The 18,025-nt window shown below is 37.0% G+C and overlaps 1 protein-coding gene across 1 annotated transcript in view; it reads right to left on the reverse strand.

Moving 5' to 3' along the window:
* The window catches only part of LOC113634087 (disintegrin and metalloproteinase domain-containing protein 12), a 95,013-nt gene that overhangs the window by 41,466 nt on the left and 35,522 nt on the right, over nucleotides 1-18,025 (reverse strand). Inside the window, exons 4-6 of the mRNA XM_027132809.2 lie at nucleotides 9,143-9,221; nucleotides 3,122-3,198; nucleotides 1,746-1,938 (exon numbers count right to left, since the gene is read on the reverse strand). Of these exons, the coding sequence (XP_026988610.2) occupies nucleotides 1,746-1,938; nucleotides 3,122-3,198; nucleotides 9,143-9,221 (349 nt within the window). The remainder of the gene's footprint in view (nucleotides 1-1,745; nucleotides 1,939-3,121; nucleotides 3,199-9,142; nucleotides 9,222-18,025) is intronic.

An 18,025-nucleotide genomic window follows, 5' to 3' on the forward strand; every position in this document is an offset into this window, starting at 1 on the left:
CATACAGGACTGTCAGGTGTCACACATTGAGAGTGATAGGCACGCATTTGGGTCTTTTGTCACGCTCTCCCCTGACCACACCGTATTTCTCACACAGAAAAACGTACTATTCATCATATATTTAATAAGCCGCAGCGCCCAAAATGTATCATTCCGCACCGCTGTCTGTATGGAACCGTGCAGGAAACAAGCACGTCTCCCCTGGAGCTCTTAGTCGAGCCTGACACTTATCAGCCAATCAAAAAAGAGGCTACACAATAGTAAATCAGAAAATAGCAATATCTGGGAAAGATATTCGAAGAGGACTCAATTAGACATTGAACATTTTATTTAAAAGTAACCTTCAACCCAGCATCTTTTTACTTAAAGTTAGTTCAAACTGTTCAAAATATTTTTGTTTGCCGGCAGAAATAAAATTTTGTTTACTCGGTAGCAGATCATTGATTTCATAAATGCAACACACTACAGTTTTTTCTACACTTTCCATAAAGGTAAAAAACGATATATGCAGTGTTGTCTTCATTGTAAATTTCGAATGGGTTTTGTGGCTCTCTGTGTTTTTTTTCTGTGGGAAAGGAGTCCAAATGGCTCTGTGAGTGTTTAAGGTTGCCGACCCCTGGACTAAACAAACCAGAGTTGACCGGCTTCCTTATTTTGAATAGTGACTTATCTGTATAATGAAAATAAACACACATTTACATCAGGGATACACTTCACATTCAGAGAGAATACGATTGCTGCTCTTAGCACAAATACTGTCAGCGCCATCGATGTGAGACGGACGCTGACGCAGAGCCTGTCTGCTAGGTAGCCATCAAAAGAAAATCTTACATTAGGCATGCTGATGTGGAAACTTCATCATGTGTTAAACCAAATTAGTGTGATATTGGATGTCAAGAGCAAAAAGCTCTTGATTTTTATCCTTGATCAATTGAAGTACTGTAATTAACCAGCCTTTCTGTCCACTTAAATCTGTTTTTTTTTTTGTCTTGAAGCCAATCAAGTCTTTAGTCTATCATGGATAGAACCTACTATAACTCACTCCTTCAAGGATTTCACTTCAAGATTTGTATGATAGTTTAGCCAAATATGTTTAATTCTACTTTTTTCCCATATTTTTTTTGTGCATTTTTTGTGGAAAACTCCTTGAATTTGCAAAACTGCAAGCACAGGAGATTTTTTCTTCTTTAAAACTCCTGCCAGTGACGTTTCCAAGATAACTGTACTCAGGTTCGATGCATGTAAATCAAAGAGCTCTTTGGCTGAATGAGTGTTGTGATGATGTCACACAACATTGCTAACTTATGAAAGTAATGCCATAAAAAAATACCTTGTGTCTGTATAAAAATATACTGAAGTATATCTGAGCCAAAGAAAAGTTGAATGTAAGCTTTATGTATGTATTTGCCTGGAAAAATGTACACATAGAAGAGTATTTTTTAAAGTTTTAAGCAAGACGTGAAAGATAAAAGTCACACTCATCACTCTATGCAGAATAATCATGCTTTGATTGATCATTATTCTGGCTGCAAGGCTCTTGGCAGGAATTTATCCATTGTTTAAATCACAAAAGACTATAACTGACAATGGCAAAATGCAGCAATTCATTCTGCAAATACACTTGTATCAGTTTTCTATCTAATTAATGTCATTTATTTAAAAAGAGTCATCATCATTTTATGCTACTGTACTATTTTAAAGCATGTAAGAACATGGTTCATTTGCCGCTGTCTTGCGTCGCTCACCCTGTGCCCATGTGAGCTGAAAAAGCTTCTGGTACCATCGGAGAGTCCTGCAATGTTGGAGACGTTGTGTCCGTGTCCACATGTCCCATGCTGCAAGGTGAGACGCTCTCCTCTAAAGATATGATGCAGGGTGTCATTGGGATTCTGCGCTGGCTCCAGCACCAACACTTTATCTTTCAGTGTGATCAGCCCTCTGAAAGAAAGAAAGAAAGAAAGAAAGAAAGAAAGAAAGAAAGAAAGAAAGAAAGAAAGAAAGAAAGAAAGAAAGACACTATATTGACGGAAGTGTTGAGAGACAGAAGTGTAAAGTCATTTATTGGAGTTGTTAAAGTGTAAATAGCACACATTGCTCTTCAGGGAAGTACACTTTCCTGTTTCCCACAGCTTAAAAACGTTCTGGAAACCAGGTTATTTCAACATCCAAGCCACTGATGGTGAACACAGCATCAATTTTGGGGATATTTTATCAAAACAACTGTACTTTCAGTTCCAGTCCTGATGTTTAGTGGTTATGGGATTCGCTTCGACAAGCTTTTCTCACACTTTACAGTTGCTCGTTGATTTAAAGTGACATACTCCTCTGTAGCAAGGCAAGAAGAGCCAAACTGTAAGCTTTCTTAATAAACCCATAGTGCATGCTAGACCACATAAACACTCGTGTAAACCACACTCACACCAACACTGCCAACCAAAATCAACAATAATTTGTTTTGGCCTACATGCCAAAAAACACAGTTCTTGTCAGGGAAGCACTGTTAGAGTGTGTGTGTGTGTGTGTGTGTGTGTGTGTGTGTGTGTGTGTGTGTGTGTGTGTGTGTGTGTGTGTGTGTGTGTGTGTGTGTATTTGTGTTGCACGGTCTGAAGACTGATTGTGTCGCGTGAGACAGGTTTTGAGGGAAACACTTTGGATCCTGTTTGCAGGATAATGTTCCTGATGCTATCAAGCAGAATTATGATGGTAATAATTCTGGAGCTATATTCTACAGTGTGCCTGTGTGTGTGAATATGTGTATCAGTCAATTATTTGTTTTTCCAAATCTAACTTATCTTAGTTATGTGAGGATCTTTCCTGAAGATTTGACTCCTGGATATTTTCCATATAATAAATTTTATTGGTCAGACAGCTGCTCTTGGGTTACATGGTTTTTTGGCAGATACATTTGTTCATAGCATCATTCACCAGCATTACACTATAATATCAGGCTGTGTGTGTGTGTGTGTGTGTGTGTGTGTGTGTGTGTGTGTGTGTGTGTGTGTGTGTGTGTGTGTGTGTGTGTGTGTGTGTGTGTGTGTGTGTGTGTGTGTGAGTGTGTGTGTGTTTGTTTGTTCATGGTGTTCTAACTATAACATAAATGCAATCAATCTCACTGACTCACCTGATTCCCGTGCAGGTACTGAGGATGACGTCAGAATGTGTATAACCCTTCACCTCTCCATGGTAGTAACAGTTTACCTGATAAAATTCCAGATCAAAGAAATACAATTAGATGAATTATGGCTGATTTTGAGATTTTGACTTCGTATGTGCATATTTAGTAGGTGAGATATAGAAGTGGGAGGGAGTGATTGCTGATGAGATTCACTCCTGATATGTCCTTCAGTGAGCTGTGTGTCTGTGGGTTTGGCAGCGAGCCAAATTTGTTTTGATTTATTTTTACTTCACATAATTTGTTTGCCTGGGTTATTAATAATTGGTGACATGGTGGCGCAGGGGGTCGTGATGCCACCTCCGTTACATTGTCCCTGGATCGATTCATTGGCTTTCCAAACAAATGATAGAAATCTCAACGCTCATGAATGACATTTTTAAAGTCTGCTAATTTATCTTATATATCAAATCTAAATAAACATAAAAGTAAAATGTGTACTGGTTTATATGGATGTATAACAATCCATTAAAATCTCTAAAATCTCTAAATTAAAGCAGAGACACATAGGCATAACACAACAACATATTTCATCACAAACCTGGTTAGTTTCATTCAGAAGGGAGGACCTGTCTGCTTTGGAATGAAAGCTTGGGGTTTCTATTCTGGCATGAAGCTTTAGCCTGTTTAGCCAGCTACAGAGTAAAACACAATGCAGACGCTTCCACTCCCTATGTCTGTACCTCAATCTGCTTGCAGGCTTTCAAAAGGAAATATGCTGTTTTTAAAGAGCCAGCAAAGGCAGTGTGTTCATTTCAACCTTGCTCTATCATCCAGACAAGGTTTCAGGTTCACAGATCATTATTTTTGTGCTGAGGCTCAGTCCCACTCTCACGCCCCGGCATGTCTCTCAGCTCGACCTGTAATTTGTCAGCTTGTCGCTCTGGTCTGCATGAGCTGACATGGAGGACAGCTCCGAGTCTTCATGTCCACTGGAGCCTTATTTCCTGTTTGCCCAGAGGTAAAAAAGATATTTGAGGGCCGTTGAAAAAATCTGACACACGCGTGAGCAAACAGGATCGAGGGTCTGATTAAGCAACCACTCCTGATGTCATGGGCAAGTGGATGTCATATGATGCCATCTGGGTTATAAAAAGGAAACATTTCTCCAGGTGGTATTAATTCAGCATCCACTCCCCTTTTTTTAACGGATATGATGGCACATGTGTCTGCCATAGAGGTAAGTACCTCATATCCTGTTACATAGGTCCATGGTCTAAGTTGCAAGTATTTATTTCACCACCTAAGATTATTTGGGATGTACAGCACACTTCAGTTTAAACTTGACACAGGATCATTTATAGTACTGAGGAGAAATTTCACCAAAACACTGACACCTATAAATAACTTGACATTAATTTTATCCAAATTATTAGCGATCAGGGAAAATTTTTTTTAATGAAAGACATTACAGAGAATCCACAATTTTGCATGTCTTCATTATAAAAAGAGATCAATAAATAAAAAAAGAAACAAACTAACAAAAAAATTTTTTTATTAAATAATTAAATAACAAAGTAAATAATTTAATTATTCCGTAACTTATTCCTTATCTATGTAAAGTTTATACCACAGACATTCCTTCTAACATGACATCTTATATCTGATGTGATAACGGTTCATTTGAACGCATATAAGCTTTTCCTAATCATTCCTAAGCAGAAGAAATGCTTCTACTCAATTATAAAAAAAGTAAAAGAGTCAAAAAGACCACTATGGGAGAAAAACCCCATTTGAGACCCTCTTCGTGCATTCAGGTTCAAATATTCTGCTCAGGATTCATATGGTGCATCACTTAGTGTGTTGTGTTCCAATTTATTTATGTCTAAGTGATTTGTGAGGCTTTCTGGGTTGAAACTAAATAGAAAAAAAAAAAAACAGAGGCAGATGGATGGATGCTCTTTGACACAAAAAACACACCCCAATAAGCAAATCTCTTTGTAAATACACAATAATGGATCCGTGGTTTACTCCCAAGCATTTCTGAGATCCTCCAGAGCAGCTCATCCCTGTTTAATGGACAAGATAAGCCACCCTGTTGCCTAGTGATTAAACAATCTGTGGTCACAATGAATTGATTAGATTTTAGCATGTTTAAATCTCCATGTTTGAAACAGCAGAACACAGAGCCAAGAAAATGTTGCTTGACTGTGGATGAGGATAGAGGTTAACTTTAAGACTAAACTAAACTGTTACAGAACACACACACACACACACACACACACACACACACACACACACACACACACACACACACACACACACACACACACACACACACAAACACACACACACATACTTGCACATTCACTCAATTGCTGTTTTGCACACCACATTTTAATACCCCATCCAACTGCTGCTATAACATAAGTACATCTGTATCTGTCCTGTATTGTTTTGTATTCTCTGTCTTTTGTCTCGCACTGTAAGCTCTGTGGTGTTTTATGTAGTTCTATATTGTTATGTGTAGCACCATGGCCCGGGAGAAACACTGTTTCACTTCACTATTGCATCGGCTATATACTGTATGGTTGAAATGACGATGAATCCTTCTTGACTTGACTTGACTTGACTTGACTTAAAGACATGTCTAGGTTAATGGATATTTTTCACACACACACTAAAATATTATATGTGAAAAATTCAGCAGGTACAGAGATGTTGTTGATACATCTGGATAGATAAAAGCAGAAGAAAAGATACAATACATGCTGATTATTGAATCTAATCCATTTCAAATTCAGTGTCCTAAACCTCCGGGTGTGGCACCCCATAAAAAGAAATAATCACTAAAACTATGCCATTTGTTTGTGCTACATTTGTGCTGATTTGTGCCGCAAAAACGATCGTTTGTGCTTGTTTGGTGTTTGAGATATTAAACATTATTTTTTTGACCGTGTGAAATCACTTTCCACTCCACATCACCCAAATCGCTTGGTTTTGAGCGATTTGGGCGATGTGGAGTGGAAAGTGTTTAATGTTTAATGAAATGTTTAATATCTCAAACACCAAACGAGCACAAACGTTCATTTTTGTGGCACAAATCAGCACAAATGTAGCACAAACGAATGGCATAGTTTTGGTGATTATTTCTTTTTATGGGGTGCCAACCTCACGGAGGTGTGTCCTAAAGCAAAAAATAGAAACATCATTACTGATTATTTACCTATATATATATATATATATATATATATATATATATATATATATATATATATATATATATATATATGCATTATTTCCACTCAGAACTCCAGTCACCAGGCCACGGCCACTACCCCTGGCTTAGCTTTCAGTGAGCGCGGCAAACACTCGAGGGAAAGCTCTTTCGTCATATTCATGTTGACGTCTTGTATTGAACTGAACTTCATGTGTGCGTCTTGTCCAGGTGTTGCTGATACGCTGTATTTATTTTTGGTTTCATTTATATTCTCCTTTTTGTTCTCTGTGTTTGTTTGGTGTAATTCAGCTAAGTAATTATTAAACCGATAAAACTGTCCTTTCTGACTCGCGTGTCCTTTTATGTTACTTGCCCCCTCCTATACGAGCATTGTTGATAGTGGGGTTCGTAACAAAAGCTTCTGGTTCCTGCTACAGCTGTGTCATTTACATCCCCCTGGACAGGGGACAGACCAAGGACCTGCTGGAGAGATTAGATCTCATAGATCTATCATGATAACCTCTGGGAAGGGCTCTGGAAGAGCTGGAATCTGTGCTGGGGCTTAGATAAATCTGGGCTGAACTTGTCAATGTGAAAGAAATGAATGAATGAATGAATGATTGAATGAATGAATGAATGAATGAATGAAAAAGAATGGTCCTCCAAACTAATAACATCTGCACAGAGGTTGTTCTACGTCAATTACTTTATAGTGATGGACAGCAAAGATGAAAAATTTTCCATTGTAACAGCTGCATATTTTGCATATACTACAGCCTGTATTAAAAACCTATGTGGTGGACGTACCCAAAAATCTAGCAACTGGGATTTTTATTTATCAACAATGTATGCACAATGTTACACACAATATGCACAATTCTATGCCTTGAATAAGTATTTCTTCTGTATTTCCTCTCAGTCCTGGCCACACAAACACAGAAATCTAATATTCCAAAATTGGAATTGTTGGCAAACTGATTATGAGGCGTTTACATGACACTTATTGTCAGTCATTTTTGCATAATTGTCAGTGTAATTACTGTTTATGGGGCGTACAAGGCTTGAAGGTATACGCTACTCAGATAAAACACATGAAATCTAAATTAAAAATGCTTAAAACACAAATTTAAAGATTGACTGATATTCTGCCTTGCTTAAAGTTTTGAAAGGAGGAAAGTATTTTTAAGAAGGACAAGTACAAGGATTTTATTAATGTTAACATTTCAGTCAGATCCTGGAGACTGATTTTTTGGGCCAATTAATGACGTTAATTAATGACAATTGGTTTAAAATGAATTCATATTAATTCATTCTACAGTTTACAGATTGCCAATTCTGTAGCTGTAACAGACAAGACTACAATAACAATAATAATCCGTTTTCTAAAATGCACGTTGTTGCAAAAAAAATAGTTATAAACACTACGTCATTGCCGTTAAGTTCTTCTTCTCAGAACCTTTGACATGCTCCATGTTATCTGCAACAAGCAGCACAGAAAACAAAGGCTTAAAAAAAACAAAAACATAGTTGTTTACCATATTTGGTGATTTTGGGGCATTATTTTTAAATTCAGATGAATGTGTCTGTGCATGAGTAGAGCAATTTTAAGTGTGTGGGGTTTATCAAAGTCCATTACGTTCAGCTGTGGGTATGTACAAGTGATGAATGCCAATTTTCTTTCTTGGTGGTTTCTGAAGAACAAATTTAGAACTTGTTCTGCTCTGATAAATGAAACCCCAGAACATGTAAAATAAAACCTGCTAATCATGTAGAATCCTTAATCCTCTCCATTTTTTTGCAAGTGATGTAATTTATGAAAATATTTCTTGTACTCGTGTGCCCATTAATGGCCCAATAACTTATTCAAATGGGAAACGGTACAAAGTAGCAGAAACCAGTCTATAAGTCTAGTCTACTCTAATAATTGCACTAATCTATCTTCTTTTGTTTCAGCAGGGTGGGATGATCATTTTGTTTCTAATCAGGACAGACCCTGGCTTTGATTCATGTGATGCTTTTCTTTATCCTGCAATCACATATCATTGTGAAGGAGAATTCTCTGTAACATTGGCCTGCACCACACTGTGGTGATCAGGGAGCTGTCAGTGTTTGGACGACGTGACCCGCAATCATTGCTTCACCTTAAAAATAAAGGAAACAAAAAAGTGCAGAGTTAGCACACCCTGTCTCGGAGGAGCAGGAGATGGAATAGTGAAGCAAACAAATCCTCAACTATCCCCCTGTCTTGTGAAACAGCATGGCCTATGTTTCACTGACCCTCAGCAGACCTTGTAGACACACACACACACACACACACACACACACACACACACACACACACACACACACACACACTAAAAGGGTTAGCATAACATTTTAAGTCAAGGCTTGACTCCTAGCTAAGAGGATCAACTCTGTATCCAAGGACAAAATAAGCCATTTGTTCTGCTGATTAGATTAATTAATTCATGCAAAAGGACAACCTAATAACAATCTATAGTGTTAACCGACAAACTGCTTTAACTGCTTTAATCCCAGACGCTGTTCTGAGTCTGGCTGATGTTGAATATAAGAGATGCTGCACAGACAAAGAGGCAGTGAGAAGAGAGGGGAATATGTGTTTATGTTAGCTGAGGGAGCTATAAAATCTTTACAGAAAGTAATTAACTTTCCCAGTGGCTTTCATCTCAGGGTCATGACAAAGCCATGACAGATGCCTACCGACTCTTTCTTGGGTGCAGTAAAAAAAAAAAAGGTATGGGTAATGTTTTAGAGAAGGCAGGCACAGGATGATGTGACGGGGCTCTTACTCTGGAGCTGGGAGATGTGGTGATGGGCTTCCCTCCATCCAGGTAGTGCGTTTCTGTGTAGTGACTGGCAAAAAGCCCCCTGAAACACACACATAGAGTAAAAATATACTTCAAAATATTTTGTCATATTAATTGTAATTAGTAAAAGCAAATCTGATCAGTTTCAGTGTCCGTTTAATATTATTAGAATGACATACTGTAGAAGAACCCTTTATTTGTCCTATATACATTACAGCAAAGGGAAATTATTTTCTTTGCATATACCAGCTTGGGAAGTTGGTTTCAGAGCATAGGGTCATCACTGATGGAGATGGAGGTTAAAAGTCTTTCCCAAGGATCCAGCAGTTACAGCTCGGCAGAGCTGTGGCTTGAACCCTCACCTTTCAATTAGTGTATTGATTGAAAGTATTTCAATAACTGATAACCGAGTCACCGCATATAATCAACCACTAGCAGAGTTGACATGAAGACTTTCAATTGCTCACTTCACTTGTCAAAAGAGTGTCTGGGTTAATAACATACCATCTACCAGCTAACAGCTATGTATTCCATCATTCTGGGTTAATTTACTAAGGTAACGTTCATGTAAAGAACATTCATGTGCATAGCATTTACAGTTGTGGATAATCCACACAGAATAATTGACATCACTGGCAAAGCAAAGGGGATGGAAGAAAAGGCATTCAAATGAAATTTCAAGTTTGGATCATAAGGAAACGGTGGCTCGGTTTTTGTTGCTGTAATAACAAATATTAATACAGGATTATCAGTATGCTGGCTCTCTCTTTCTCTCTGTGTGTGTGTGTGTGTGTGTGTGTGTGTGTGTGTGTGTGTGTGTGTGTGTGTGTGTGTGTGTGTGTGTGTGTGTGTGTGTGTGTGTGTGTGTGTGTGTGTGTGAGGACACTCAGTAATTCATTCTCATTGTTATATCCCACATGAGAAGTAAACAGAAAACAGCCTTCAGGGTTTAAATTTTACTTGTTTAATTGATACACACTACTGGCCTCATAAATCTAGTGGGCTTTTAAGAAGAACCCTTGACAAACACTCATGCAGTGAATATTAAAACAAATTTCTCATACTGTAGATGCTGAGATACTGAGAGCTGATTTCATAAAACATCATGTTTAATCACAGTTCACAAACAGGTGTATGATTATTTAATTATAATAATTACTATCATAGTTGTGTGTTCTTTTCTTTTTTTTTTTCCTTTTAGGTGGAAATGTACCAATGTTCCTGTATGTGTGTACTGTTTTTACACATTCGAAAGATGTGCAGAAAATCTATTAGTAAATCAGCTACATTCGAGTATCATTTGAGGTTTAGTGTGTAATCAATTATGCAGATTCTTTTATATGCACAAAGCTTTAATTCAGCAGACCCTATGTGTATTTTATGTCACCTTTACTGCTGGTAAAAATGGTAAAAAAACAAACATAGATTAATTTTTTCACACCAAAAAAAAAAAAATCAAGTGAATAAAACTTTTTTTTTATCGGTATAGATACAGATTTATGGCAGTGCATCATCAAAGTAAAAAGCCTTTTAGAATTCATCTGACTTCAGTTTTTAAGTTTCAAGGATCATGTGCATAATGAGTGCTTAAGCATCTCTATAAAAATGTAATTCATTACATTTGTACACTGCTCGCATTTTTGTGGCAAAAATGATATGCAGTCTTAAAGTGGCATTATGTGAGATACTGCACATTGAAAACTATAAATCATTAACATAATATGGCAAGCAAAAAAACAGAGATATACGTCGTCATCCAGAGTGACATACAGTACAAAAGTGCTTTGAAGTCTCAACGAGTATCAATGAATACATTAACTGGTTTACAAGGCAACAGACTTGGATTACCATCAACATAAAACCGTTTAAATATTTAATATGTATTACTTTTAAATCGTATAAATATTTTAAATATTCACATGAAACAAACATGAAGAATAAGTGCTTAATAGTTTAAATGTATCAGAAAGCGATAGGTCTTCACTCGTCATTTAAAGAGAGTCAGCTGTTTGGACATCTGGGGGATGTTCATTCCAACACCTAATTGTCAGAATAGAAAAGATCATTTGAGATATTTGCCTTGTGGTCATCTGCCTTAATGTATACCTACAGCTTAACCTGAAAGATGGTGGTACCAGTCAAGGATAAAGTGCAGTATGTGGAAGAAATCCTGGGTTGTGCAAGTGGTGGTAATATTGGTTGGAGTTGAGCAGTCTGATAGCATGCAAGAAGAATCTGTCCTGCAACCTGCTTCACAGCAGCTCTGACTCCTTCACAGCAGCTCTGCCAAGTCAATGAATCCAGATGTTTATTACATTAATATGGTGTATATACTGTTGGTATAAGTGGGGAATTGGGGTTTGTTGAATGATCTCAGAATTCTCTGATTCTCAATAACAATCCATTAAAACGCTTGCATAGCCATAATGCCTTTGATTCATTGCCTTAAAAACATGACCATATGAGCTGTCCTGTAGTCGAGTGACTCCAAACAGACCTTCAGAAGTAATAAAGTTTAGTCTCTGTCTTTCTTTGTCTCTCTCTGTCTTTCTCTCTCTTTCATTCTCTCTCTGTCCCTCTCTCTCTCTCTCTCTCTCTCTCTCTCTCACTCTGTCATTAAATCCAGAACGTCTGTGTGGTTGTCTGAACACAAATCAGCCATATCCTCTCCTCAGCAACATGTGTTTCCCCATAACTGTGTCTATTTAGTAATATCCAGACTGAGAAGGCGACAAAACAATGAACAAATAAAAAATTATGACTAATGCTGAGAGAGGTGAAATCTACTGACTCTCACGCTCGACCACTGGGCAGCTCATATGCTCTTGTTTTTAAGGTTATGAGTCAGAGGCAGAGCAACGATGCTGTACCGAGTCTTAATTTTATTAGAGCTCATGCAGAGTTCAGCTAAACTCTGCATGGTGTAAATCAGACTCAAACAAACATGTATTACAGTTCAGCAGGGCAAATCGATGGTGTTGTTTTTAATCTGTCTTTCAGACCTTTCCCTCTATTTTTTTCCAGTTCATGTCATGCACATTGGTGTATTAACTTGAACACATTTATATATTTTTATTTGATTTGATTTATTTTTAGATATATATTTGATAGATATGAATATATTATGCTAATACATGGGAGCAATTTGAGTGTAAAGTATCTGTTTTAAAAAACCAACAAACAAACAAACAAACAAATAAACTAACACTATCTAAAAACAAAAAAATTAAAAGATTGATGGATGGATGTATGGATGGATGGATTATTTACAGGAAACTGACTTTAATTCATGACAGCAACTGAGATATAAATCCTGTTCTTATCTGAGTGCGATATGTTTTTTATTTTGACATTTTTTTTTAAAGAAATTTGCGTAGATACATTTTTTTAGAATTTTAAGGAAAATAATGAATGTGATCCATTTTGTAATAAGGCTGTAACATAACAATCGATGTGAATACTTTCCGGATGCGCTTTAGGGTTAATACATTTAGAAGGATAATAAATTTAAAAACTTTGGTTGATAGCAATCTTAAACAAGCCCACATACTTTTAATATGTTACCATGGTAACTTCTAGTTCTGCTCTATTTGGCAGCTAAAATGTCACCAGCAATGAAGTTTAAATCAGGAAGATGTAATTTGCATTTCGGTGGCAAATAGATAAAAAAAATACCAATTAACAGCAAATTTTGATCCAGAAATATAGGTTTAATTAAAAGAAACAGCAAGACCATTTAAATATGGCACCTACAAAGGAGCTAAACTAAATAAAGAGCTAGTTAGGTACGTACAGTATGATGAAATAAGATGCACAGTGAAATGCAGCATAATTATCTAAACTTGTGCATCATGATGTTTTACAATGAGCAAGCCAAACAAGTCAAACGGTCAACAGTGAGTTCTGATGATACCACAGATATCGTTTGGAGTCCAAATATATATATAATGCAAGCTCTTTTGATGAAAAGAATGGTGCTAGACAGAAACACAGACAGGCTCACAAACACACAACACACACACAGATATATAAATATATAAATATGTGTGTGATCATTTTGACTAGGAGGAAAATAAGGGTTGAAGATCAAACTAAAAGTGACTAAAAGTTGGCAACCCCAGAAGTTCAGAAGAAAAAAATCAATAAGAATGTGGAAACAGCAGTTGTGTCTCAGTGATTAATGCCATTTGTTCAGACCGATTATTCAGCACAGAAGTGACTCCATGCATAGAAGTCGAAAATGAATAAGACTTTAATCATTAAATATAAGGTCGCATGAGGACAAACTACACCACTGTCACTATTTCTACAAAAAGAACAAAACAGAAGGCTGAACGAGCATGCAAGTGGATGTCAGAAGCAATTTGTCTCCTCATTCAGAAGCCAGGATGACCTATTGTGTTAAAGTGTGCGATCTGCTGTGAAGAGACTTAAAACCCTAAGAACTACCTCTGATCTCATCTCAGAGGAGTCTGAAGGACATAAGTTGCAGACAGAGGCTACAGTGGTCAGCTGCTAAGACCTGTCTCCCGCTATCACTTCACTTGGTATGCTGATGCATCATAGCTTTAAAGTAACACAGTGGAAAAGAAGGTCATCAGGCAATGGATTCCATATGCTGTTAAACCTTAACTGGAAGAGAAATTGTGTTTTGTGAAGTGGATTGTGAAATCTGTACCTCAAACTTTCACACCAAACAGGAAATGTTTGTGTGGTCTTCCTTTATAATTCCACTGGTTGGATTACCAAGAAAACACACTTGATCAGTGATAAACATTCTTTTCTTTCTATATTTAACACTCAGCTTTCTCGGCTGACAGGATTTCCAGTCAGCATTCGTGCATTCATTTTGGCCATTTTTGAAATCAGCATAAATAATCAGATTATACTCTTTATAATACACCATGAAGGTCAATCACATGAAAGTCATTCTGTGATTAAAAAGAACTTGCTAACATAACACAAGCAAACATAATATGTAGCTTACATTTTTAGCTTAGGTTCCCAGCTAACTGTTAGCCATCAAACAGAAGCTGTGGTCTATTGTGTATTATTGTGTAGTTATAAATACTTGTGTTCATCTGCAAATAGTTTATAGCCTAGTGTTAAAGCTTTAAAGACAAGATTCTAATTTTTAGATTGCTACAAAGCGACGAGGACGAGGTTGAGGATGAGGTCAAAGGTCTCTGAGGTAAATTTGTGAAGCAAATGTAAAGAACACGACTCTAAACTGTGTGCTGAATGAGATATTTGCCTAGATACCTTCTGTGCCTTCAGAATAAAACATATACAATGTCGAATATCAGATAAACTCTCATCACTGACCTGAAAAACAGAACCCTAAATCCTCACCTAGACACAAATGAACAAATAATCAAACTTCACCAGGACCAAAGAGTGCTTTGAGTATATCTTCATTAAACTGTATGTCAAACAGTTGAATCAATAATAATTGATTGTTTTTTTTTTTTGTTAAACCAGCCCAAGCAGCTTATTAGCGCTTTATCAGGGAGAATGAATAAAAATCTGACTTTCTTTTGCAAAGTACTGTATAATTTTATGCAGGCTTTTGTGTTCTGACCTTATGCGCTTGTATAAAAGAACAAAATGTTGGAACCGTTTCAAATGCATGATCAATTGAGCTAAAAATGTATGTGAACCTTTAAGATAATTACCTCTCAAATTAGTCTTAAGTGCTTCAATGATTGTTGATGTGAGGATGACCAGCCTGCTTGCACTTTTTTTTCTTGCACTTCTTGCTGGGTGTGGGCTTCGTTCAACAGACATTCCTAAAATCTATGTGCAAGAACAACAGGGAATCCCTAAACCTTGGGGATGACAGCTGATGCTATGCAGGCCTTATTCCTTTCACTTGATATCATCTGTTTTCATGAGTTTAGCATAAAAAAACCCTGAACAAGTGTGGTGTTTTTGGAGGGTTACCACAAAGAAAACCACACACAAAAAATAGAACATCTGGATACTCCAAAGTCAAGCTGGAACAATATTTTGTGGACAGATCATGCAAATGTGCTTCTGATGGCTTAAGTGATAAATGAAGTCTACAAACATACAGCATTTGTATATCTATTTGTCATATTAGCATTATTCTGAATTATTATCTAATAACAGAATTTAGGAGCAAATGCACAAAAACTATTCATTATTTTGAAATGGAAAGTTTTGCAATGTTTCTCACTATAGTAATAAAATCACAGGGCAGAAGCATTTTCTTGGAAGAAACAGAAGTCGGTGATGTTCTCCAACAGGTTGTATTGATTTACACACCTAGTTCCAGATCGAATAATAAAGGATTCTCTTTTTCTATCCATCTCAAAGCATCTAGACATTGTAACAGCTCATGTTGTGTTCCGAGTCACGAAGAGTTTGGACCTTCATTGACATGAGGCCAATGCTGTGAAGATCCTGAGAAATTTAAAGATGTTCCAGCTCCAGTTGGACTCTGCTTCATGAAGTTTTTGGACATTCTACGAGGAGATGCCAACTACATGTGATTTGAGGACAACAACCCAAAACAATACACAATTGTCTGTGTATTTATATTCACACCCTCCAGTGTCACCCAAATGAGGATGAGGTTCCCTTTTAAGTCTGGTTCCTCTCAAAGTTTCTTCCTCTTCCATCTAAGGAAGTCACCTCAGTCACCTCAGGCTTGCTCATTGGGGATAAATACAAAGACGTTTAAATATTAAATATTAAGTCTAATATACATTTTTGTATTATATTAACCTTCATAAAATATATTTTTTTGTATTATGTTTCTTATGTTATCTGAAGCTGCTTTGAGACAATGTCCATTGTTAAAAGTGCTATACAAATAAATTTGAATTGAAATTGAATTGAATTAAAAACTGCTGCAGAAAAGGTACAGCTTCTGCAAATTGATGCACACTTACAGGTTCAAGTGCAATCAAGTAAGAGAACACTGTCAGCGCACCAGCCTTGCTACACACGTGATGAAGACAGCAAGGACAGCTAAAGATGTAACAGGTAACGCAGCTTTCCCAACTGCTCAAAGCAAATAACGAGACAGTCACTTCAACGTCATTTTCAATTTAACTGAATTGCATCTTATGGGATGATATGCATCTAATATAAAGCAGGAGTCATGAAACTAAAAAAAAAAAAAAAGAAGAAGAAGACTATAGAAAAGAGACAAAAGCAATATTATTTTATTTGACTTTTACGTTTATTTTATTTTTTAGTTAAGTAATCTTTAAGTATTTAATGATTTCCTTGATCCTGCTATACATATCATGGCAAAAACGTGTGTGATTGAACTAACACATTTATAAAACAAAAATATACATATGATATAAAACTTAAATATTTATATGCTGGATTTTTATAGTAACTGATGAGGAAACTAGAAAGTCACCGAAGTTATCAGTTTCCGAATGTAAGCCAAGGTCCCAATGTAAGCCATACTTGCACTTGTGTACATTACACTGATTCATGACTAAGGGAGCTAGGGAGCTGATTTGGTGGGATGCATCCAAAGTCTCATCTGTCAGTTTGTGCATTATTCATTAGAACTAAACATAAGCACTTGGTCTAGCTGATGTCTGCATTAGGTCATTATAGATGCTTAGCTTTGAACTTTGAAGCAAGAGGGTCCAGATTTTCCAGTTACATCCCTAGTCCAAAGACATACATTGTAGGCTGATCGTTATCTTTAATTGTCCATAGTGTGTGATTGGGTATGTGAGTGTGTGTGTGTGTGTGTGTGTGTGTGTGTGTGTGTGTGTGCAATTGTGCCCTGTGATAGAATGGCATCCTGTCCAGGGTGTAACATGCCTTGGGTCGCGAGTGTAGAGCATAAGAAGTGTAGAGAATGGATTGATAGATGAATGTATGGCTTGGTGGATAGATGGATGGGTGGATGGATATATAGCTGGGTGGATGGATGGATGGATGGAAATCTGAAGATCTGAAAGTCTGAAAATTCCAATCTATTTTCATTCAATTATAGCTGACTCAAGCACAGCATGTGCTGAATAACACATGACAAATGAGGCAGTAAGAAAAGTTCGGGGCACACAAAGCAGAACAATGCTGGTGACATGGCTATAAGCCATACAAAGACAGCGGGGCCAATTTGTTCAAGACAAAGTAAAGTCTGTGGTTTTGTGCGGATAAATGAGGTCACGCCTTACACTTCAGTCTGCTTTTTTCCCCCTAAGACAAAATGATCATAAATGTCTTCTTGTCATCAGAATCCCTCTAGTACATAATTGAGAGATGGAGCAGTCATTTGAAATCTCTATTACAAACCACCCATTACCATTACCATGGCGACTGTCTCCTTGGACATTGATGCCTGAAGGCCAAGCAGGTTGCAAAGAAATCAATACAGCTCCATCACAGCTAATGTGGAGGTGACAAATAACACCAGTGAAGCACACACAGGACCAATTATAAGGTACAGGTGTCCTGAGTGAAAGGCGATACCGGATATTGATCTGAAACCTGACAGTAACAATCTCGGTTCTCTGCAAGCTTCTGTTGCTATGCTATGTAATATCAATCATAGTAACATACAATCCAATGTTTGTCCTATAGCGTCAGTGCATCAGTAATAACAGCATGTAAGAAAATGGCTGTTTTAATGTTCTGTCAGTAAAAATGAAGTCTGTTGAAATTGCTGTTAATGATGAAAATGTTCTGACAGAATTGCTTTTGTATGAAGTTTACCATTTAGGAGAAACTGAATCGAGTCAAGGCAAGAATTACTTTTTTGAGATGGGTATATATAATCTGTTTAGGGACGTAATACAGAGAAGATGTAACTGTGCCCCATTATGCCCCAATTTGTTAGCTTTCGCTGACGAGCAGAGAAACACT

Source organism: Tachysurus fulvidraco, chromosome 8, assembly GCF_022655615.1.
Source record: "Tachysurus fulvidraco isolate hzauxx_2018 chromosome 8, HZAU_PFXX_2.0, whole genome shotgun sequence".
NCBI classification, from domain to species: Eukaryota; Metazoa; Chordata; class Actinopteri; order Siluriformes; family Bagridae; genus Tachysurus; species Tachysurus fulvidraco.